Here is a 22,554-nt window from a genome sequence, read left to right on the forward strand (position 1 = left end):
ATAGACACATTACCACAGTTTAAGTGAATGTATTCAGCAACACAGGATAAAATCATAATTTCTCATTATCAACAATTTATTGTCATCTTATGGTACCACAATGCACTTTCAAAGCAAACATGAATTTGACAAATTATCCTGCTAATACTTTACAACGGCTTAGGCGGAGACACCGTAATAGTCCTTGTCTAGGGCAGTGGTCACCAACCCTGGTACTGGAGAAATTCACCAGGAGTGCAGGTTTTCATTCCAGCACCTGATTAAACTAATCAAAGGTCTCGACAACTAGCTAGTTTATTCAAGTGCATTTGTGCTGGTATGTACTTAGAACCTGCATACGTATACCCCTTTCACACTACATCCAAACTGGGCTGGCCTGGTTACATATTCACCACAATTCTAGAACTCTGCTAGAAAGGACAGTGTGAAAAGAAAATCTTAGCCACCTATAGTAGGAGGCCCCAGAAGCAGTATTTGTGGTCCCCTGTTGTAGTGAACGTCAGATGGCTCAGATCTGGGAGGACTCTACCCACAGTGAGGAGCTCTTCACCCGAGGAGGCTGCTGAGAATTCAGTGTCGTCACGGCACCCTCTATCTCTGACATCCACACCCTCTGGAAAGGAACACATTTTTGTAGTTTGTTTATTGTTCCCATTTCAACAGTGTTTTGTCATTTTTTTAAATCGTGTGTTGAGACCTTTTGAAATTAACTTGACATACACACGGTACCATGTGGATACTTGGCTCACTAACTCATGCCTGGGGTTGCAAAGCGACCAGTAATTTTGTTAATTAACAATCTATGGCAACCTATCGTAACTTTGGTCATTTATACTTGAATAACTTTATTTTATTGTATGTATTAATATGGACAAAGAAATGTACGAGTTTCTAGTAGATAGACCAGATGGTTCAAGAGAAAGCCTAATAAAAATTAAAAAGCATCAATGGGATTATTTTCAATGACCTCTAAGTCAATCAACTAGACTTATCAGTTGTGATGCTAAAACATTGATAAATACATGGACAGAAATGATATTTCATGGATTCACTATGCCCAGATTCAGACCAGAGTGATGCGCTTGTAAATGGGGAGTTCCTTTTTATGCACTTCTCTCTATGCGTATTCTGACCTTAATTTAATTATGAAAATAGCATGCTATTCGTTTGGGGTGGAGATCTAAGAAATTAAAAAGGCGTGGCGGAGGTATTTTGACCTCGTCTTAATTCCACCACCTTTACAGGCAAGGAAACCACGAATGAGGTTGAGCGAACCTGCCCTAAGTGGAAAAAGCGTATTTGTTTCAATACAAATAACAGCATTCTCCACGCACTGCGATTTAATGAGAAGAGCTAGGTAAATGAGTAATCCGTTTGGAGATTATTTTTTCCTTATGATCCCTGGAGATGAATGTGAAAAGTCATATGGAAGCAAACTGAAAATCAGAACATGTATTTGCAGCCCCTTTTCCACAACGAAATAGCCTATAAATAGCCGTGTCGTTACTCAGAATTGTGTGTCAATTTGATGTCTGCGCTTTAGAATGTTTTAATTATAGCCTATGGTTTATAGCCTATTTTCACCATTTGTATTATGTTATATTAGCCACTATCAGCAGGCACCAACATACATTTCTAACTGTCACTTTAGTGTTAGCTTTACTTCAATTTAACTTTATTTTCACATTCCATTCACCTTTCTTTCCTCGGTCACATCCGTGTAGTTGTTCCTGAGGGTGGCTGGCATTAGTGGATCATATTAGGCTAATGTTGTGCAATGTGGGACATTATGGCATTGACCACACGCAGCAGGTTAAACCTGGAGCACAGTTCACGACGACTGGACCGTTGTCATTACAGTTCAATGATTAGAGTAGATTTATAGGACTTGTTCAACCTTTATTGTAAACTTTTTTTCCACCTTCCAATATTTCATGGATAGAACTTGAATGACAACTTTCAGGATGAATCAAACCACTTTTTAATTCCTTAATATATTTAGTGCGTAAAGGCTCTCAACCTTTTTTTTTGGTCATACATGCTTTCCTAACCCCAAACGTTGCCTAAATAATCTACAAGATCAGAGTATTTATTACATCTACCAGTTTGTGTTGAAACGGAGATGAATATGCATATGTTATTTACATGGCTTTATTTAACTTGGCAAGTCAATTAATAACAAATGCATTGCCTATCAAGAGGCAAAAGGCCTATTGTGGGGATGGGGGCTGGGATGAAAAATGTAGGACAAAAACACATCACAACAAGAGACACCACAACACTCCATACAACAACAAAGCATGACAGCAACACATAACACAGCATGGCAGCAACAACAACATGGCATTAGCACAACATGTTAGCAGCACAAACATTGTTAGACACAGACAACAGCAGAGGGCAAAATGGCAGACAACCCAATAAATCACGTGAAGCAGCCAGGTGTCAGTAAGAATGTCCATGATTGAGTGTAGAAATTGAGAAAACTGTCCAGTTAGTGTTTTTTTGCAGCAAACTGATGCCTATTTTCCAAAATTGTTCTCAATGTATTCAAGTCTGTCAACAATATCCTCATTTTAAAAATGGTACACCATTAAGATAGATGCACTGGCAACTCTATTGAATGAAAACTCCAAGAGAAAATCTGTTGGCCACATTTATTCAGTGTGCAGAAGGGAATCATGACTGCAAAGCGTGTTATGCACCTGCACAAGGAAAGTCTGAATACCAACTAGTGAGAAGTGTGTAGGAAAGGTAGAACTTCCTAAGTTGGAATCGGGACATAAATTGCTGGTTTATATTATGGATAATGTTTTACAGTTAAATCTTATTTTAATAATCTCATATTTTCCATGTGACAAGGCCAGAGATAGACAGCAGTGACAATATGAAGTACCCAAAAGGGCCACTAGATGTCTTGTGATATTACCTCAAATCAAATCAAATTTTATTTGTCACATACACATGGTTAGCAGATGTTAATGCGAGTGTAGCGAAATGCTTGTGCTTCTAGTTCCGACAATGCAGTGATAACCAACAAGTAATCTAACTAACAATTCCAAAACTGTCTTATACACAGTGTAAGGGGATAAAGAATATGTACATAAGGATATATGAATGAGTGATGGTACAGGGCAGCATACAGTAGATGGTATCGAGTACAGTATATACATATGAGATGAGTATGTAGACAAAGTAAACAAAGTGGCATAGTTAAAGTGGCTAGTGATACATGTATTACATAAGGATGCAGTCGATGATAGAGTACAGTATAGTATATACGTATGCATATGAGATGAATAATGTAGGGTAAGTAACATTATATAAGGTAGCATTGTTTAAAGTGGCTAGTGATATATTTACATCAATTCCCATTATTAAAGTGGCTGGAGTTGGGTCAGTGTCAATGACAGTGTGTTGGCAGCAGCCACTCAATGTTAGTGGTGGCTGTTTAACAGTCTGATGGCCTTGAGATAGAAGCTGTTTTTCAGTCTCTCGGTCCCAGCTTTGATGCACCTGTACTGACCTCGCCTTCTGGATGATAGCGGGGTGAACAGGCAGTGGTTCGGGTGGTTGATGTCCTTGATGATCTTTATAGCCTTCCTGTAACATCGGGTGGTGTAGGTGTCCTGGAGGGCAGGTAGTTTGCCCCCGGTGATGCGTTGTGCAGACCTCACTACCCTCTGGAGAGCCTTATGGTTGAGGGCGGAGCAGTTGCCGTACCAGGCGGTGATACAGCCCGCCAGGATGCTCTCGATTGTGCATCTGTAGAAGTTTGTGAGTGCTTTTGGTGACAAGCCGAATTTCTTCAGCCTCCTGAGGTTGAAGAGGCGCTGCTGCGCCTTCTTCACGACGCTGTCAGTGTGAGTGGACCAATTCAGTTTGTCTGTGATGTGTATGCCGAGGAACTTAAAACTTGCTACCCTCTCCACTACTGTTCCATCGATGTGGATAGGGGGGTTTTCCCTCTGCTGTTTCCTGAAGTCCACAATCATCTCCTTAGTTTTGTTGACGTTGAGTGTGAGGTTATTTTCCTGACACCACACCGAGGGCCCTCACCTCCTCCCTGTAGGCTGTCTCGTCGTTGTTGGTAATCAAGCCTACCACTGTTGTGTCGTCCGCAAACTTGATGATTGAGTTGGAGGCGTGCGTGGCCACGCAGTCGTGGGTGAACAGGGAGTACAGGAGAGGGCTCAGAACACACCCTTGTGGGGCCCCCGTGTTGAGGATCAGCGGGGAGGAGATGTTGTTGCCTACCCTCACCACCTGGGGGCGGTCCGTCAGGAAGTCCAGTACCCAGTTGCACAGGGCGGGGTCGAGACCCAGGGTCTCGAGCTTGATGACGAGCTTGGAGGGTACTATGGTGTTGAATGCCGAGCTGTAGTCGATGAACAGCATTCTCACATAGGTATTCCTCTTGTCCAGGTGGGTTAGGGCAGTGTGCAGTGTGGTTGAGATTGCATCGTCTGTGGACCTATTTGGGCGGTAAGCAAATTGGAGTGGGTCTAGGGTGTCAGGTAGGGTGGAGGTGATATGGTCCTTGACTAGTCTCTCAAAGCACTTCATGATGACGGAAGTGAGTGCTACGGGGCGGTAGTCGTTTAGCTCAGTTACCTTAGCTTTCTTGGGAACAGGAACAATGGTGGCCCTCTTGAAGCATGTGGGAACAGCAGACTGGTATAGGGATTGATTGAATATGTCCGTAAACACACCGGCCAGCTGGTCTGCGCATGCTCTGAGGGCGCGGCTGGGGATGTCGTCTGGGCCTGCAGCCTTGCGAGGGTTAACACGTTTAAATGTCTTACTCACCTCGGCTGCAGTGAAGGAGACACCGCATGTTTTCATTGCAGGCCGTGTCAGTGGCACTGTATTGTCCTCAAAGCGGGCAAAAAAGTTATTTAGTCTGCCTGGGAGCAAGACATCCTGGTCCGTGACTGGGCTGGGTTTCTTCTTGTAGTCCGTGATTGACTGTAGACCCTGCCACATGCCTCTTGTGTCTGAGCCGTTGAATTGAGATTCTACTTACCTAAAATCATTGAAAAGTTGTAAAGATTCTGGTAATTTACTGGTAAACTTTCAACATTTCCAGTAATATACCCACCCTTTGCAACCTTACTCATGCCTAGTAATGAAGGAAATTCCACCTAATTTAGATGTGTCAAAGAGCAAGGTGACTCGGACAGTATTGGAATACAGACTTCTCTGCTAGTGTCCGATGACCAACTAGTGCTGAGCGATTAACCAAAATGTAGGTTATTTTTCAGTTTTTAGACTAATTGACTTAAGTCTGTTCAATTATTTGAATTCCATTTCGTTCATTTTTTTCTGTGAGCTCAATGTGCAGTTTCTGTAGAGATAAATCAGATTAAGCCTGAACTGTGCAATGTAGTAGGGAGTTGTAGTTTCCAATAGACCAATATTTTGCAAAGTTTGGTGCAAGAAAACCATGACTGTCCATCTGTGCGTAGCAAGGCAGAACAAGCAATCGATATGGATAGAAAGCAGTTAATTGGCGAGCCTGAAAATACATGATCTTGATTGTTGGTATTCAGCAGTTATAAAATTATGCCTTATTTACTTTGAATAACTACAAAAATAGTGATTTTGATAGGCAGCAGCTCTACGGAAATGAGATGACTTGGAATATGAATAAATTATGGTTCATAATTATGGTTCATAAGCAGTAATGGGAGATCACTAACGTCATGGGACTTGTATTAATTGTCTTACAGCTTGCAATCCACAATGCACAGTGCTTTTAATGTCAAAAATACATTAAACCAATCGAACTGTCCTCAATAAGCACTCAGCACTATGACAAACACTAACTGGATCGAGTCACTTGATTTCTGGAAAGATAGCAATTTGTATGTTTGCGCAGAGAAAATCTCCTAGACAAATAGACTGTAAATAGCTCAACAATGATTATTATCATCCGGCAAAGGAATGAAACATGGTGATGAATGAAGGATAACACAGGAATTTATATGGCAGTAATCAACTAGCAACTCAAATGAATACACTTTGAACCTGCTGTGAGTATGTTGAGATGGGAATGTCATGATCGTGATAAATCCACGCCTTACATATGACCACATAATGAAATATCAGCCACCATGGTACAATTACACACGAACAACCAAATTGGAATGCAACCCAATTCTCATTGTAAAAACACTACTGTCATTCAGTGTTTTTGTTAGGACTACAACACGTACAGTGTGTTACTTTAAGTTCAGAGTGCTCTTACTGTACCTTGACGGCCTCGGACGGTGCTTGTAGAATGAAGGCAGCGATACACTGCTGGTAGCGGTTCTGGTGCATGATAATGAAGGATTGGGATAGCCCTGATGCTGAGAAGAGAAGGATGAAACATGTCAGTGTCATTAGTGCACACCATAGAAAAATGTATATATTTTTTTAACAGAAATTGAAAACAAGCGCTTCATATTGGAAGTTCAGGTGGTCCCTCCCTGTTTTGGCCAGTTTGCATCCATTTAGTTTCTAATTAATACAACCTAGTTTATATATAAATTATACTCTTATCCAGAGCAATTTACAGTAGTGCATGCATACATTTTCATACTGGTCCCTGTTTGAATCGAACCCATAATCCTGGCGTTACAAGTGCCGTGCTCTACCAACAGTCACAAGGCCAGGTCTGTTGAAAAAACGCACATAAACAGTACAGAAGAAAGAGTACTGAACAAATAACTCAGGACTGATACTGTAATCGATTACAGATGACTAATCTGCGGTTTAGATAACTGGATTGCACAATACAGTGGTTTCCGAAAGTACTCACCCGCGGGGGGGGGGGGTTGTAAATCATTTGATTTACGCAACATACCTACCACTTTGAAGATGCATAATATTTTTATTATGAAATAAACAAACAAAACTTGAGTGCATATCTAGGGCTTTGACTAGGCCATTCCAAGACATTTAAATGTTTCATTTACATTTAAGTCATTTAGCAGACGCTCTTATCCAGAGCGACTTACAAGTTGGTGCATTCACCTTATGACATCCAGTGGAACAGCCACTTTACAATAGTGCATCTAAATCTTAAGGGGGGGACCACTCAAGTGTTGCTTTAGCAGTATGCTTAGGGTCATTGTCCTGCTGGAAGGTGTCCGTCCCAGTCTCAAATACAAGACTGAAACAGGTTTCCCTCAAGAAACTCCCTGTATTTAGTGCCATCCATCATTCCTTCAATTCTGACCAGTTTCCCAGTCCCTGCCGATGAAAAACATCCGCACAGCATGATGCTGCCACCACCATGCTTCACTGTGGGGATGATGTTCTTGGGGTGATGGGAGGTGTTGGGTTTGCGCCAGACAAAACGCTTCCTTGATGGCCAAAAAGCTCAATTTAAGTCTCATCTGACCAGAGTACCTTCTTCCATATGTTGGGGTAGTCTCTAGAGGTCGACCGATACATTTTGGACCCCTGATTAAGGCCGATTACATTGCACTCCACGGGGAGAATGCGTGGCAGGCTGACTACCTGTTATGAGAGTGCAGCAAGGAGCCAAGGTAAGGTGCTAGCTAGCATTAAACTTATCTTATAAAAAAAACTATTAATCTTAACATAATCACTAGTTAAACTAGTAATATCATCAACCAATGGTAGTTATCTAGCTTGTCATGCGTTGCATATAAATCGATGAGGTGCCTGCTAATTTATCCTTGAATTACAGCCTACTTTGCCAAACAGGTGATTTAACAAGCTCATTTGCGAAAAAAGCACTGTTGTTGCACCAATTTGTACCTAACCGTAAACATCAACGCCTTTCTTAAAATCAATACACAAGTATATATTTGTAAACCTGTGTATTTAGCTAATATTGCCTGCTAACATGAATTTCTTTTAACTAGGGAAATTGTGTCACTTGCATACTGTGCAACAGAGTCAGGGTATATGCAGCAATTTGGGCCGCCTGGCTCGTTGAACTGTGTGAAGACCATTTCTTCCTAACAAAGACAGCCAACTTCGCCAATAGGGGGATGATTTAACAAAAGCACATTTGCGAAAAAAGCACAATCGTTGCACGAATGTACCTAACCATAAACATCAATGCCTTTCTTAAAATCAATACACAGAAGTATATTTTAAAAAATTAAATAATAAATTAATGTTAACAGGCAATGTTAACGAGGATGTTAAAACTTCTTCAGCCTATGGGTTCCCCTACAGGAACTACACCCCCCTGTTCAGCTGAAACGGTGGTGCAGGGAATGCAAAAATATTCTTAGAAATGTTTAACCTCCACACATTAACAATTCCAATACCTCAAATGAAAGATAAACACCATGTTCATCTACCCAGCATGTCAGATTTTTTAAATATTTTACGGCGAAAACAGCATATATTTATGTATACCACCACCAAAACAAAGAAAAAACGTAGCCATTTTGTAACACAAGATAAAATGACAAAAGCAGGATTTAAAAAAAATAATTGTTAGACACAGACAACAGCAGAGGGCAAAATGGCAGACAACCCAATAAATCACGTGAAGCAGCCAGGTGTCAGTAAGAATGTCCATGATTGAGTGTAGAAATGGACAAACCTCTTAAATCTTCATCAGATGACAGGCATATGACGTTACACAGTACATTTATGTTTTGTTCGATAATATGCATTTTATATCCATAAATCTCAGTTTACATTGATGCCATGTTCAGAAAATTCTCCAAAATGTCCGGAGGAAATATAGAAAGCTACGCCAGATAACAGAAATACTCATCATAAACTTTGACTAAAGATACATGTTCTATATATAATTAAAAAGATACACTGGTTCTTAATGCAACCGCTGTGTCACATTTTTCTTTTACGTTACGGAAAAAGCCTAACATTGCAATAATCTGAGACGGCGCTCAGACATAACAATATTTCTCCGCTATGTTGGAGTCAACAGAAATACAAAATTACAACATAAATATTCCCTTACCTTTGATGATCTTCCATCAGAATGTAGTGCAAGGAGTCCTAGTTCAACAATACATCGTTTTGTTTCATAATGTTCAATTCTAGTGTCCATGTAGCAGCATTTGCTACCACTTTCAGCTCAAAATGCCCAAAAAATTACTTCTGGTCCAGGATAATTTTGCATCAAAACTTCCAAATTACATATTACAGGTCGACAAAACTGGTCAAACTAAGTGCAGAATCAATCTTCAGGATGTTATAATCATAAAAATCGAATAGCATTCCAACTGGGCCATCCATGTTCATCTGGGGCTGATTGGAACAGACGAAGCACTCCAACGCATACGCGCCTTCAAGCACATTAATCTTTTGCGACACTTTAGCACTTTCCTTCCCATTAGGTCAAAGTTAGGTCAAAGTTCACAGCAAATGCTCCATTGAGGACATCTAGTGGAAGACACAGAAAGTGTTTCCAGATCCATAACTTTTTGGGAAGGGAGGGGGCGATGACGTCAAAGTTGCCCCAACTTTCAGGATTTCAAAACTAGTTTGCAAGATTGCCTGCCCTGTGAGTTCTGTTATACTCACAGACATAATTCAAACGGTTTTAGAAACTTCAGTGTTTTCTATCCAATATTAATTATAATATGCATATATTAGCAATTTAGGACAGATTTTGATGCAGTTCACTATGGGTACGCAATTCATCCAAAGGGGAAATACTGCCCCCTATCTTACTTCGCTCTGCAGGTTGTATAACTTTTTATAACTTTTTCATTACATTTCATTATAGTACAACGGTTGATTTGTCTAATCTTAGCAATTCTTAGCAATTCTTCTTAGCTAGCTACATAGCCGTCCTTGTATCAGAGATAATTGCATAATTATCGTATTTCGTCGCCCTAACGTAGCCTTCACTGCTATTCGCCCAGGAGCTAGCTAACGCACACAGATTAGCATCACTGTAGTGCTATTCACTCAACTGTACGACTTGATTAGTTCAGTGTTAGCTAGCTACATAGCTGTCTTTGTTTCCAAGATAATTGTGTAGTTTAGTGTGTGTAGCCTTGGAGTGATTATCTTAATTCACTGAGGTTCGCTAGCCAGCTATTTGTCGTCCTTAACGTAGGAGACTCTGCTAGCTAGCCAACAGCTAACTGCTAACAGCTAGCCAACGTCTGCTGTTTTGAATTCAACAACCCGGTCAGGTGGTTTCACATTTTCGTTTCGTTTCATTGCAGTGCAGCGGTTTGATTTGTTTGATCGTGGCTTGCTGCATAGCCGTCTTTGTTTCAAAGATAATTGTGTAGTCTAGACCGATTCCCTAGGTTAGCTAGCCAGCTATTGTCGTTCTTTTAACTCAACGTAACGTAAACAACACTGCTAGCTAGCCAGCTAGCCCCCGAATAGCAGCACTGTAGAATTATTACACTCAACGGAACGACTTGATTAGTGTAGTGTCAACAACGCAGCTACTGCCAGCTAGCCTACTTCAGCAGTACTGTATCATTTTAATCATTTTAGTCAATAAGATTCTTGCTACGTAAGCTTAACTTTCTGAACATTCGAGACGTGTAGTCCGCTTGTCATTCCAATTTCCTTGCATTAGCGTAGCCTTTTCTGTAGCCTGTCAACTATGTGTCTGTCTATCCCTGTTCTCTCCTCTCTGCACAGACCATACAAACGCTCCACACCGCGTGGCCGCGACCACCCTAACCTGGTGGTCCCAGCGCGTACGACCCACGTGGAGTTCCAGGTCTCTGGTAGCCTCTGGAACTGCCAATCTGCGGCCAACAAGGCAGAGTTCATCTCAGCCTATGCCTCCCTCCAGTCCCTTGACTTCTTGGCACTGACGGAAACATGGATCACCACAGATAACACTGCTACTCCTACTGCTCTCTCCTCGTCCGCCCACGTGTTCTCGCACACCCCGAGAGCTTCTGGTCAGCGGGGTGGTGGCACCGGGATCCTCATCTCTCCCAAGTGGTCTTTCTCTCTTTCTCCCCTTACCCATCTGTCTATTGCCTCCTTTGAATTCCATGCTGTCACAGTTACCAGCCCTTTCAAGCTTAACATCCTTATCATTTATCGCCCTCCAGGTTCCTCGGAGAGTTCATCAATGAGCTTGATGCCTTGATAAGCTCCTTTCCTGAGGACGGCTCACCTCTCACAGTTCTGGGCGACTTTAACCTCCCCACGTCTACCTTTGACTCATTCCTCTCTGCCTCCTTCTTTCCACTCCTCTCCTCTTTTGACCTCACCCTCTCACCCTCCCCCTACTCACAAGGCAGGCAATACGCTTGACCTCATCTTTACTAGATGCTGTTCTTCCACTAACCTCATTGCAACTCCCCTCCAAGTCTCCGACCACTACCTTGTATCCTTTTCCCTCTCATCCAACACTTCCCACACTGCCCCTACTCGGATGGTATCGCGCCGTCCCAATCTTCGCTCTCTCTCCCCCGCTACTCTCTCCTCTTCCATCCTATCTTCTCTTCCCTCTGCTCAAACTTTCTCCAACCTATCTCCTGATTCTGCCTCCTCAACCCTCCTCTCCTCCCTTACTGCATCCTTTGACTCCCTATGTCCCCTATCCTCCAGGCCGGCTCGGTCCTCCCCTCCCGCTCCGTGGCTCGACGACTCATTGCGAGCTCACAGAACAGGGCTCCGGGCAGCCGAGCGGAAATGGAGGAAAACTCGCCTCCCTGCGGACCTGGCATCCTTTCACTCCCTCCTCTCTACATTTTCCTCCTCTGTCTCTGCTGCTAAAGCCACTTTCTACCATTCTAAATTCCAAGCATCTGCCTCTAACCCTAGGAAGCTCTTTGCCACCTTCTCCTCCCTCCTGAATCCTCCCCCCTCCCTCCTCCCTCTCTGCAGATGACTTCGTCAACCATTTTGAAAAGAAGGTCGATGACATCCGATCCTCGTTTGCTAAGTCAAACGACACCGCTGGTTCTGCTCACACTGCCCTACCCTATGCTCTGACCTCTTTCTCCCCTCTCTCTCCAGATGAAATCTCGCGTCTTGTGACGGCCGGCCGCCCAACAACCTGCCCGCTTGACCCTATCCCCTCCTCTCTTCTCCAGACCATTTCCGGAGACCTTCTCCCTTACCTCACCTCGCTCATCAACTCATCCCTGACCGCTGGCTACGTCCCTCCCGTCTTCAAGAGAGCGAGAGTTGCACCCCTTCTGAAAAAACCTACACTCGATCCCTCCGATGTCAACAACTACAGACCAGTATCCCTTCTCTCTTTTCTCTCCAAAACTCTTGAGCGTGCCGTCCTTGGCCAGCTCTACCGCTATCTCTCTCAGAATGACCTTCTTGATCCAAATCAGTCAGGTTTCAAGACTAGTCATTCAACTGAGACTGCTCTTCTCTGTATCACGGAGGCGCTCCGCACTGCTAAAGCTAACTCTCTCTCCTCTGCTCTCATCCTTCTAGACCTATCGGCTGCCTTCGATACTGTGAACCATCAGATCCTCCTCTCCACCCTCTCCGAGTTGGGCATCTCCGGCGCGGCCCACGCTTGGATTGCGTCCTACCTGACAGGTCGCTCCTACCAGGTGGCGTGGCGAGAATCTGTCTCCTCACCACGCGCTCTCACCACTGGTGTCCCCAGGGCTCTGTTCTAGGCCCTCTCTTATTCTCGCTATACACCAAGTCACTTGGCTCTGTCATAACCTCACATGGTCTCTCCTATCATTGCTATGCAGACGACACACAATTAATCTTCTCCTTTCCCCCTTCTGATGACCAGGTGGCGAATCGCATCTCTGCATGTCTGGCAGACATATCAGTGTGGATGACGGATCACCACCTCAAGCTGAACCTCAGCAAGACGGAGCTCCTCTTCCTCCCGGGAAGGACTGCCCGTTCCATGATCTCGCCATCACGGTTGACAACTCCATTGTGTCCTCCTCCCAGAGCGCTAAGAACCTTGGCGTGATCCTGGACAACACCCTGACGTTCTCAACTAACATCAAGGCGGTGTCCCGTTCCTGTAGGTTCATGCTCTACAACATCCGCAGAGTACGACCCTGCCTCACACAGGAAGCGGCGCAGGTCCTAATCCAGGCACTTGTCATCTCCCGTCTTGATTACTGCAACTCGCTGTTGGCTGGGCTCCCTGCCTGTGCCATTAAACCCCTACAACTCATCCAGAACGCCGCAGCCCGTCTGGTGTTCAACCTTCCCAAGTTCTCTCACGTCACCCCGCTCCTCCGCTCTCTCCACTGGCTTCCAGTTGAAGCTCGCATCCGCTACAAGACCATGGTGCTCGCCACGGAGCTGTGAGGGGAACGGCACCTCAGTACCTCCAGGCTCTGATCAGGCCCTACACCCAAACAAGGGCACTGCGTTCATCCACCTCTGGCCTGCTCGCCTCCCTACCACTGAGGAAGTACAGTTCCCGCTCAGCCCAGTCAAAACTGTTCGCTGCTCTGGCCCCCCAATGGTGGAACAAACTCCCTCACGACGCCAGGACAGCGGAGTCAATCACCACCTTCCGGAGACACCTGAAACCCCACCTCTTCAAGGAATACCTAGGATAGGGTAAGTAAGGGTAAGTAATCCTTCTCACCCCCCCAACAAGATTTAGATGCAAGTGGCTGTTCCACTGGTTGTCATAAGGTGTATGCACCAATTTGTAAGTCGCTCTGGATAAGAGCGTCTGCTAAATGACTTAAATGTAAATGTAAATGTTAACTTGCGTTTGTTGCACGCATAGTCAAAGTATATGCAACAGTTTGGGCCGCCTGGCTCGTTGCGAACTAATTTGCCAGAATTTGACATAATTATAACATAACTTTGAAGGGTGCAATGTAACAGCAATATTTAGACTTATGGATGCTACCCCTTAGATAAAATACGTAATAATTCCGTATTTCACTGAAAGAATAAACGTTTTGTTTTCTAAATTATAGTTTCCGAATTACCACATTACCTGTTAAGCCTACCCCTTACTTTTTCGAACATTCTGTTAAAAATCGCACAACATTTCAGCGTCCTGCTACTCATGCCAGGAATATAGTATATGCATATGATTAGTATGTGTGGATAGAAAACACTGACGTTTCTAAAACTGGTTAAATCACGGCTGTGACTATAACAGAGTGTGTGTTTCATCGAAAAGCGCAAGAAAAACTGATCACCGAAAACTGGGAAAAATATCCATGCGCCAATTGCATGTATTGTCTATGGGGAAGCAAATTATATGGGGATGAGATTGCAAGTCCTACAGCTTCCACACGATGTCGCCAGTCTTGTCAATTGCCTGGGCTTTGTTTCTTGGTCAAACGAGTAAGAGAGAGCCCATTCCTTCCGGTCTTCGACAGGATGTTTTGGAGGAGAAATTTCAGAACATGATTTGAAGACGTGGAGCTATTAAATACACATCGCCCCGTGATCAATTTGATAGATTATTAACGTTTACTAATACCTAAAGTTGGATTACAAAAGTATTTCGAAGTGTTTTGTGAAAGTTTATCGTCAACTTTTTTAATTTTAAAAAACGACGTTGCGTTTTAAAACGCTGTTTTTTCTGGATCACACACACTTTTCATAGATCGATATTTAGGGTATATATGGACCGAATTAATCGAAAAAAAAAAGACCCAATAGTGATGTTTATGGGACATCTAGGAGTGCCAACAAAGAAGCTCGTCGAAGGTAATGAATGTTTTATATTTTATTTCTGCGTTTTGTGTAGCGCCGGCTATGCTAATTATTTTGTTTACGTCCCCTTCAGGTATTTCGGGGTGTTGCATGCTATCAGATAATAGCTTCTCATGCTTTCGCCGAAAAGCATTTTTAAAATCTGACTTGTTGGCTGGATTCACAACGAGTGTAGCTTTAATTCAGTACCCTGCATGTGTGTTTTAATGAACGTTTGAGTTTTAACGAGTGCTATTAGCATTTAGCGTAGCGCATTTGCATTTCCAGATGGCTAGATGGGACGCCTGCGTGTCAGGTGCGCTTAAGAGGTTAATGACCTAAGGCTCGTATTTCTGTGTGTTATTATAATTAGGTCTATGACTTGATAGCGCAGTCTGACTGAGCGGTGGTAGGCAGCAGCAGGCTCATAAGCATTCATTCAAAACAGCACTTTCCTGCGTTTGCCAGCAGCTCTTTGCAATGCTTCAAGCCTATCAACTCTCGAGATCAGGCTGACAATCCTAAAGTACCTATTAGAACATTCAATAGTCAAAGCTATATGAAATACAAATGGTATAGATTAATAGTCCTATAATAACTACAACCTAAAACCTCTTACCTGGGAATATTGAAGACTCATGTTAAAAGGAACCACCAGCTTTCATATGTTCTCAGCAAGGAACTTAACCCTTAGCTTTTATACATGGCACATATTGCAATTCTACTTACTCCTCCAACACTTTGTTTTTGCATTATTTAAACCAAATTGAACATGTTTCATTATTTATTTGAGACTAAATTGATTTTATTGATGTATAAAGTTAAAATAAAAGTGTTCATTGTTCATTCAGTATTGTTGTAATTGTCATTATTACATACATACATATAAAATAGTCAGATTAATCGGTATCGGCGTTGAAAAATCATAATCGGTCGACCTCTAGTAACTCTTCTACTTGGCTGGTTACTGTTGTAATGGTTTGTCTGCTGGGCTATGTTCTCAAATAATTGTAAGGTATGCTTTCGCTGTAAAGCATTTTTGAAATCTGACACAGTGGTTGGATTCACAAGAAGTTAATCTTTAAACCTATGTAAAATAGTTGTATTTTTTCTGAATTTTTATAATGAGTATTTCTGTATTTGAATTTGGCGCTCTGCAATCTTACTGGATGTTGGCCAGGTGGGACGCCCACATACCCTAGAGAGGTTAAACTGTGGCAACTACATCATTGAATGCTGGACTTTTTCAATTCCTGTATCATGCAGGTGATGATCCGTCCCCACCTGCTGCATTGAGTTGGTCTACGCTCCTGAGCTGGAGGCGGTCCAGCGAGATGGGCTGGTCCAGGACGGTGAAGGTACAGCCCTCCTTCAGCAACTGGTCCAACTCCTGGTTCTGAGGGAGGCGCAAAGGATTCTGTTCAGGACCTGTGGACTTCTAGAGGGGGGTAGGAGTGGGAGAGCGCACGGGAGAGAGAGAAAATCGAATTTCAGTGATCAAAGAGGATTAAGTACTATACGAAAGTATTTTTATTTGTTTTACCTTTATTTAACTAGGCAAGTCAGTTAAGAACAAATTCTTATTTTCAATGACGGCCTAGGAACAGTAGGTTAACTGCCTGTTCAGGGGCAGAACGACAGATTTGTACCTTGTCAGCTCAGGGGTTTGAACTTGCAACCTTCCGGTTACTAGTCCAACGCTCTAACCACTAGGCTACCCTGCCGTCCCGAAAGTAGTTAAGTTATAATACATATGTAGGTAAGTATCTATGTGAGAAAATCGTAGAGGTATGGGTCCTACTTTCTTGTTCCTCTTGATCTTGGTGATGAGGAGGAAGTCGTCAAAGAGAAACAGGTACACATCGTGCAGCTTAGCATTCTCTGGTGGTAACATATGTAGAGATGATGTCAGGACATGGCTGATGTAAAACTACAGTACTTAAACAGTATTTTAACTAAGCATGACTGATTACTCTGTATGTCACCGACCTGTGAGCACTAGTTTGCCCTCATGCAGCAGGCACCGATGAGCGATGAGGTTTTCGAGGGTGACCGCTTTCAGGAGATGCTTCAGATTCTGTTCAAAGCCAAATGAAGGGCTGAGGTTAGGTTGTGGGAAGACGGGTGATTTGTTTGCATTCTTACGACTTCATATGTGGTGGCAGTATATTTTATTTTGATCATATCCCGCCGTTATGTCTCTTGGATGCATATCTAGCTTTGCGGATCACGATGATCAGATATCACTTGATCTTTATCTGAAAAAACTAAGACGCTTCAGACAGCCCTCTCTTTACATCAATGCATTGACATCATTCAAGATACAGCTAAGTTGTTGTTGTACTGTATCTGACTCGTGTATCAAAACGTTAACCATATGATCTGTTCTACTCAAATCCGAACCCAAGAAGATCCATTTGTCTTGGCCCAAGACCAGGGTCATTGGAAAGCTTAAGTACAGAGGCCCATGTTCCTCCAGGAACTAACAGGATTACGTCAATTAAGTCCATTTTATTCTATTATGTATTTGTGCAAACCCAGATTGATATTCAAAGCTCAACTCTCTCATTATAGTGAATGCAACCTTACCTCAGGGATGAAGGCCCGCTTGTCTCTCTCCCACACTGGCAGCCACACCAGGGCATCTCTCAGTAGTTTCACCTTCTGGTAGTTGTCCAGCCATTTGACTTTGCCCTCCAGATCACCTACAAAAACACACAAACACAAAACACATAACATAAAACAACGCACACCCACCCACAACACACCCACAGGGGGAGGGGTGTGTGTGACACAAACAAACCAACGAGGACACTAAACTGCATTCCACTCCACCTCTCTGTTTGATAGTGAGCAGTGCACACTAATTAGGAACACCGATTCTGGCAGGCTTATTCCTGGCTTTGGACCACACAGAACAATCTTAACAAGGGTGTCACTGTTGTCATCAGATTAAATTAATATAATATAGTACTACTTTGTAAAATATTCAGCTATGTGCACAATTTATCAAACTATCAATTCATCTGGCATTGGCAATGAAACACAAATACATTTCAAATAGTATCTCTGATGTTGATACGGATATCATTAAATAATGACGACAGCTGACTGTGTCTCAACATGGGTGTGATCTATGATGCTCTAGTCATAGATTAGACTGCACCCACCTCTTACCGTAGACACCCACCACACCCATTGAACATTGACCGATTCAGTCCAGCCTGCCATTGTGACAGTGCTATTCCCAGGCCACATCAACTCACTGTATACCTCTGTTATTGTCTGTATAGCCACACCCTGGCTATGGGAAAGAACTTTGAAGCACACAGTAAAAACACAAACTAGTTTGGAATAGAAAAACGGGTTCGATATACAAGAACAATTACATTCAAGGTACAATACTGGTACATATTTCTCTACAGCCGGTCCTGTCCATCTAGTTATAGAGAGAACCACCAAAATACGTCTGCAAGTACAGGCACGCAGAGAAGACGTCAACTGTCACAGATTTTGGCTGCTGCCCAACAAACAAACTGGCTATTTGGTTACCATTTCTAAGAGACATGTATTTGTAGAGACTATCCCGTACAGGAGGCTGTGTGTAAATAAACTTCTCCAGTGTATATTTTGCTACAGGTGTGAAGATGTGAGTTAAGCCAGGAGGTATAAGTGGCTGTCAAAAGCCCACATAGCTCTGTCAGAAAACACCCTAGAGCTGATGGCCTGAACCTGAATGGCAGAGCTGCTGTTTCCTATGTAGAAATAGAACTCCTAGAATGGCAACCCAATTCAAGTCAAGGGGGGGGGGGGTGATAAAATTCAAAATGGCCACCGGTCATCCTATTTCTAAAGGTTTCCTCCATCGTGAGACACAGGAGAGGCTGGCTGACTGACTGACTCTGCTTGTGTATGTTCAAGTTTCCTTATACGGCAAAAACATTGTTGTGGTTAGAGCGAGAGGAGCCTCTAGTGATGACTGACTACTGTTAAATTAGGTTTAGATGAGTCACCTCAGCTGATAAAAATAGATTATGCAAATAACCCAGGTAATCCAATAATGGCTTCACAGAACCCCAAATCAGCTTAATTTACACTAATAACGTGTGTGGTGAGCCATTGACTTTACAGAGTCAGTGTGGTGGTGAGGGTTAACGTAGTTAAGTGTTGCAGTAAGAATGTACAATAAAGTAGTGTGGTAAGGTTGCACTGTTTTGTAGAAACATCAGATCAGCCTGAGAGACTGACCATGTTGTACACAATGTAGCCAATGGTCTGGCAAAGCGATTTTGTTATTCTCATTGGAAGTTACGGGGAAATAAGACTCTCGCTGTTTTTAATTGAAAATGTACAGCTGTGGAGCGGGCAGTGCACAGGGGCTGTGTGGGTGTTTGATTGAAAAAGACAGGAAAACCAAACAGGGTTATATATGAAACAGCAGCCTGTGTAGTGATGGGGTTTTACAATACAGTGTTTCAGTGGCAAGGGTGAAGGAGGGGGATGCTCACATATGGAGGTGTCCACCTGCTCCACCACACTCTGCAGGGTGCTCTCCTCCTCCTCCGTCCGGCTTCTCTTCCCCACGTTCCTCAGCAGCAGGGGGTAGCGGGTCAGACGGTGCAACGGCGCCACCAACAGGTCACGCAACTGCAGCCTCCGACACTCCTGGTTCCTCTCACACCACTAGGAAGGAAGGGGAGAGAGAGAGAGAGAGATCATCTTTAACAACATCCTCAGCTCTGGCATCTTCCCCAAAATTTGTAACCAAGGACGAATCACCCCAATCCACAAAAGTAGAGACAAATTTGACCCCAATAACTACCGGGAGATATGAGTCAACAGCAACCTTGGGAAAGTATTCTGCATAATCATCATTAACAGCAGACTTGAAAACAATGCACTGAGCAAATGTAAAATTGACTTTTTACCAAATTACCGTATGACAGACCACGTATTCACCCTGCACACCCTAATTGACAAGCAAAGAAGCCAAAAAAAAGGCAAAGTTCTCTCATTCTTTGTTGAGTTCAAAACAGCGCAACTCAATTTGGCATGAGGGCCTGCTAAAAAAAATTTATGGAAAGTGGTGGTGTGGAAAATATACGACTGTCTAAAATCAAGTGTGAAGTTTAAATTGGCAAAAAAACATTGCTTTCCACAGGGCAAGGGGGTGAGACAGGGATGCAGCTTAAGCCCCACAATCTTCAACATATATCAACAAATTGGCGAGGGCACTAGAACAGTCTGCAGCACCCGGCCTCACCCTACTAGAACCTGAAGCCAAATGTCTACCATTTGCTGATGATCTGATGCTTCTGTCCCCAACCAAGGAGGGCCTACAACAGCACCTAGATCTTCTGCACAAATTCTGTCAGACTTGGGCCCTGACAGTAAATCTCAGTAAGACAAAAATAATGGTGTTCCAAAAAAGGTCCAGTTTTCCAGGACCACAAATACAAATTCCATCGAGACACCATCGCACTAGAGCACACAAAAAAACTATACATACCTCGGCCTAAACATCAGCGCCACAGGTAACTACCACAAAGCTGTGAACGATCTGAGAGACAAGGCAAGAAGGGGCTTCTATGCCATCAAAAATGTGATGTGCCAATTAGGATCTGGCAAAAAGTACTTGAATCAGTTATAGAACCCATTGCCCTTTATGGTTGTGAGCTCTGGAGTCCGCTCACCAACCAATAATTCACAAAATAGGACAAACACCAAATTGAGAGACTGCATACAGAATTCAGCAAAAATATATTGTGTACAATGTAAAACACCAAATAATGCATGCAGAGCAGAGTTAGGCTGATACCCGTTAATGATCAAAATCCAGAAGAGAGTCATTAAATTCTACAACCACCTAAAAGGAAATTATTCCCAAACCTTACATTGACTTTGTACAGACTCAGTGAGCATAGCCTTGCTATTGAAAAAGGCCACCAAAGGCAGACCTGGCTCTCAAGAGAAGACAGGCTATGTCCACACTGCCCACAAAATGTGGAAACTGAGCTGCACTTCCTAACCTCCTAACAAATGTATGGCCTAGAGACACACATTTCCCTCAGATTACACAGATCCACCAAAAAAATAAAATACATCTAATTGATAAACTCCCAGATCTATTGGGTGAAATACCACAGTGTGCAATCACAGCAGCAAGATGTGTGTCCTGTGGCCACAAGGTCAACCAGTGTAGAACAAACACCATTGTAAATACAACCAATATTTATGTTTATTAATTTTCCCTTTTGTCATTACAACACTGAATATAGACAATGACATTTTACAGTTTGGAACCTTTGTTTACTGTTCATTTTTTATTGTTTATTTCACTTTGTTTATTATCTATTTCACTTGCTTTGGCAATGTAAACATGTTTCCCATGCCAATAAAGCCCCTTAAAAAAGAAAAAAGAGAAAGCACAGTGGGAGAAGAGAGAGCATGGTGGAGAAAGAGAGAGGAGAGAGAGAGGAGAGAGGAGAGGGAGCATGGTGGGAGGGAGAGAGAGAGAGGGAGGGCGAGAGAGAGAGGGCGAGAGCGAGAGAGAGAGGGAGGGCGAGAGAGAGAGGGAGGGCGAGAGAGAGAGGGAGGGCGAGAGAGAGAGGGAGGGCGAGAGAGAGAGGGAGGGCGAGAGAGAGAGGGAGGGCGAGAGAGAGAGGGAGGGCGAGAGAGAGAGGGAGGGCGAGAGAGAGAGGAAGGGCGAGAGAGAGAGGAAGGGCGAGAGAGCGAGGGAGAGCGAGAGAGCGAGGAGAGGGAGCATGGTGGGAGGGAGAGAGAGGGAGGGTGGGAGGGAGAGAGAGGGAGGGCGAGAGAGAGAGAGAGGGCGAGAGAGAGAGAGAGGGCGAGAGAGAGAGGGAGGGCGAGAGAGAGAGAGGGCGAGAGAGAGAGAGGGCGAGAGAGAGAGAGGGCGAGAGAGAGAGGGAGGGCGAGAGAGAGAGAGGGCGAGAGAGAGAGGGAGGGCGAGAGAGAGGGGAGGGCGAGAGAGAGGGGGAGGGCGAGAGAGAGAGGGAGGGCGAGAGAGAGAGGGAGGGCGAGAGAGAGAGGGAGGGCGAGAGAGCGAGGGAGGGCGAGAGAGCGAGGGAGAGCGAGAGCGAGGGAGAGCGAGGGAGAGCGCGAGGGGGCGAGGGAGAGCGCGAGGGGGCGAGGGAGAGCGAGGGGGCGAGGGAGAGCGAGGGGGCGAGGGAGAGCGAGGGAGAGGGAGGGCGAGGGAGGGCGAGAGAGAGGGAGGGCGAGAGAGAGGGAGGGAGGGCGAGAGAGAGAGAGAGGGAGGGCGAGAGAGAGAGAGGGAGGGCGAGAGAGAGAGAGGGAGGGCGAGAGAGAGAGAGAGGGAGGGCGAGAGAGAGAGAGGGAGAGCGAGAGAGAGAGAGGGAGGGCGAGAGAGAGAGAGAGGGAGGGCGAGAGAGAGAGAGGGAGGGCGAGAGAGAGAGAGAGAGAGAGGGAGGGCGAGAGAGAGAGAGAGAGGGAGGGCGAGAGAGAGAGAGAGAGAGGGAGGGCGAGAGAGAGAGAGAGAGGGAGGGCGAGAGAGAGAGAGGGAGGGCGAGAGAGAGAGAGAGGAGGGCGAGAGAGAGAGAGGGAGGGCGAGAGAGGGAGAGGGAGGGCGAGAGAGGGAGAGGGAGGGCGAGAGAGAGAGAGAGAGGGCGAGAGAGAGAGAGAGAGAGAGAGAGGGCGAGAGAGAGAGAGGGAGAGAGAGAGAGAGGGAGGGCGAGAGAGAGAGAGGGAGGGCGAGAGAGAGAGAGAGAGGGAGGGCGAGAGAGAGAGAGAGGGAGGGCGAGAGAGAGAGAGAGAGGGAGGGCGAGGAGAGAGAGAGAGGGAGGGCGAGAGAGAGAGAGAGGGAGGGCGAGAGAGAGAGAGAGGGAGGGCGAGAGAGAGAGAGAGAGGGAGGGCGAGAGAGAGAGAGAGGGGGGCGAGAGAGAGAGAGAGGGAGGGCGAGAGAGAGAGAGAGGGAGGGCGAGA

The 22,554-nt window shown here is 44.5% G+C and overlaps 2 protein-coding genes across 2 annotated transcripts in view; one reads left to right on the plus strand and one right to left on the minus strand.

Annotated features, from left to right (window-relative positions):
• The window catches only part of eea1 (early endosome antigen 1), a 59,851-nt gene extending 43,869 nt beyond the window's left edge, over positions 1-15,982 (plus strand). The window contains exon 30 of the mRNA XM_035798330.2: positions 15,862-15,982. Within this exon, the coding sequence (XP_035654223.1) occupies positions 15,862-15,891 (30 nt within the window). The 3' untranslated portion in view covers positions 15,892-15,982. The remainder of the gene's footprint in view (positions 1-15,861) is intronic.
• LOC118401100 (pleckstrin homology domain-containing family G member 7-like) overlaps positions 56-22,554 on the minus strand; it is a 47,633-nt gene continuing 25,134 nt past the window's right edge. The window contains exons 11-17 of the mRNA XM_035798333.2: positions 19,104-19,278; positions 17,185-17,300; positions 16,585-16,672; positions 16,397-16,476; positions 15,880-16,033; positions 6,256-6,353; positions 56-613 (exon numbers count right to left, since the gene is read on the minus strand). Coding sequence (XP_035654226.1) covers positions 509-613; positions 6,256-6,353; positions 15,880-16,033; positions 16,397-16,476; positions 16,585-16,672; positions 17,185-17,300; positions 19,104-19,278 — 816 coding nt within the window. The 3' untranslated portion in view covers positions 56-508. The remainder of the gene's footprint in view (positions 614-6,255; positions 6,354-15,879; positions 16,034-16,396; positions 16,477-16,584; positions 16,673-17,184; positions 17,301-19,103; positions 19,279-22,554) is intronic.

Source organism: Oncorhynchus keta, chromosome 22, assembly GCF_023373465.1.
Source record: "Oncorhynchus keta strain PuntledgeMale-10-30-2019 chromosome 22, Oket_V2, whole genome shotgun sequence".
NCBI lineage: Eukaryota > Metazoa > Chordata > Actinopteri > Salmoniformes > Salmonidae > Oncorhynchus > Oncorhynchus keta.